This window comes from Procambarus clarkii, chromosome 45 (genome assembly GCF_040958095.1).
Source record: "Procambarus clarkii isolate CNS0578487 chromosome 45, FALCON_Pclarkii_2.0, whole genome shotgun sequence".
NCBI lineage: Eukaryota > Metazoa > Arthropoda > Malacostraca > Decapoda > Cambaridae > Procambarus > Procambarus clarkii.
Window position 1 is genome coordinate 358,294 of NC_091194.1, and position 2,214 is coordinate 360,507.

At 71.2% G+C, this 2,214-nt stretch overlaps 1 protein-coding gene across 1 annotated transcript; it reads left to right on the forward strand.

Moving 5' to 3' along the window:
- Positions 1-260: 260 nt before the first annotated feature.
- On the forward strand, positions 261-1,925 carry LOC123770161 (collagen alpha-1(III) chain-like). Its single transcript, XM_045761832.2, has one exon. The coding sequence runs from the start codon at positions 261-263 to the stop codon at positions 1,923-1,925; it is 1,665 nt and encodes a 554-aa protein (XP_045617788.2).
- The last annotated feature ends 289 nt before the right edge of the window (positions 1,926-2,214 follow it).

A 2,214-nucleotide genomic window follows, 5' to 3' on the forward strand; every position in this document is an offset into this window, starting at 1 on the left:
GACGTTCGTGGGAACTCCCAGCTCAGACAAGGGGAGTCCTCTGTCGTAGTGACTTGTTGTACGATACAATTATATCAAAGCTTTTCATTGTTGAGAGAGTGTTGGTGATGGTTCTGAAAGCTCCTGAATAGAGCGGTCGTCCACAATACATCGTTCAGCAGGAAAGTTGGACCCCCTTGTTGACCCTTTGGAAGCTTCATCCGGTTTGGTTTTCGAAAATCTTGACCTATTAATGCTGCTTGAGATTTGGACTCTTAGGGATGAACCCGGGTGGACGCCGGGGACCCGGGTGGACGCCAGGGACCCGGGTGGACGCCAGGGACCAGGGTGGACGCTGGGGACCCGGGTGGACGCCAGGGACCCGGGTGGACGCCGGGGACCCGGGTGGACGCCAGGGACCCGGGTGGACGCCAGGGACCCGGGTGGACGCTGGGGACCCGGGTGGACGCCAGGGACCCGGGTGGACGCCAGGGACCCGGGTGGACGCCAGGGACCCGGGTGGACGCCAGGGACCCGGGTGGACGCCGGGGACCCGGGTGGACGCCAGGGACCCGGGTGGACGCCGGGGACCCGGGTGGACGCCAGGGACCCGGGTGGACGCCAGGGACCCGGGTGGACGCCAGGGACCCGGGTGGACGCCAGGGACCCGGGTGGACGCCAGGGACCCGGGTGGACGCCAGGGACCCGGGTGGACGCCGGGGACCCGGTGGACGCCAGGGACCCGGGTGGACGCCGGGGACCCGGGTGGACGCCAGGGACCCGGGGTGGACGCCAGGGACCCGGGTGGACGCCAGGGACCCGGATGGACGCCAGGGACCCGGGTGGACGCCGGGGACCCGGGTGGACGCCGGGGACCCGGGTGGACGCCGGGGACCCGGGTGGACGCCGGAGACACGGGTGGACGCCAGGAACCCGGGTGGACGCCGGGGGACCCAGGTGGACGCCGGGGACCCGGGTGGACGCCAGGGACCCGGGTGGACGCCAGGGACCCGGGTGGACGCCGGGGGACCCGGGTGGACGCCGGGGACCCGGGTGGACGCCAGGGACCCGGGTGGACGCCAGGGACCCGGGTGGACGCCGGGGACCCGTGTGGACGCCAGGGACCCGGGTGGACGCCAGGGACCCGGGTGGACGCCAGGGACCCGGGTGGACGCCGGGGACATGAGTGGACGCCGGGGACCCGAGTGGACGCCAGGGACCCGGGTGGACGCCAGGGACCCGGGTGGACGCCAGGGACCCGGGTGGACGCCGGGGACCCGGGTGGACGCCAGGGACCCGGGTGGACGCCAGGGACCCGGGTGGACGCTGGGGACCCGGGTGGACGCCAGGGACCCGGGTGGACGCCGGGGACCCGGGTGGACGCCAGGGACCCGTTTGGACGCCGGGGACCCGGGTGGACGCCGGGGACCCGGGTGGACGCCAGGGACCCGGGTGGACGCCGGGGACCCGGGTGGACGCCAGGGACACGGATGGACGCCAGGGACCCGGGTGGACGCCGGGGACCCGGGTGGACGCCAGGGACACGGATGGACGCCAGGGACACGAATGGACGCCAGGGACCCGGGTGGGCGCCAGGGACCCGGGTGGACGCCAGGGACCCGGGTGGACGCCAGGGACACGGATGGACGCCAGGGACACGAATGGACGCCAGGGACCCGGGTGGACGCCAGGGACCCGGGTGGACGCCAGGGACACGGATGGACGCCATGGACACGGATGGACGCCAGGGACCCGGATGGACGCCAGGGACCCGGGTGGACGCCGGGGACCCGGGTGGACGCCAGGGACACGGATGGACGCCAGGGACCCGGGTGGACGCCGGGGACCCGGGTGGACGCCAGGGACCCGGGTGGACGCCAGGGACCCGGGTGGACACTGGGGACACGGATGGACGCCAGGGACCCGGGTGGACACTGGGGACATGAGTGGACGCCGAGGACACGAGTGAAAATATTATCACAAACCCTTGTATTAACCCAAGAGAGTACAGAAAGGCGGGGCCAAGGAGCTGGTGGTCAACCGTGCAGACAGCAGCAGGCGGGTACACCTCGGCGAGCACACACACACACACACACACACACACACACACACACACACACACACACACACACACACACACACACACACACACACACACACACACACACACACATACGTGGGTGACCTTGGCGGGAAGCGTCTGTCTAGAGAGAGCTCAAGCGAGCAACCCTGACC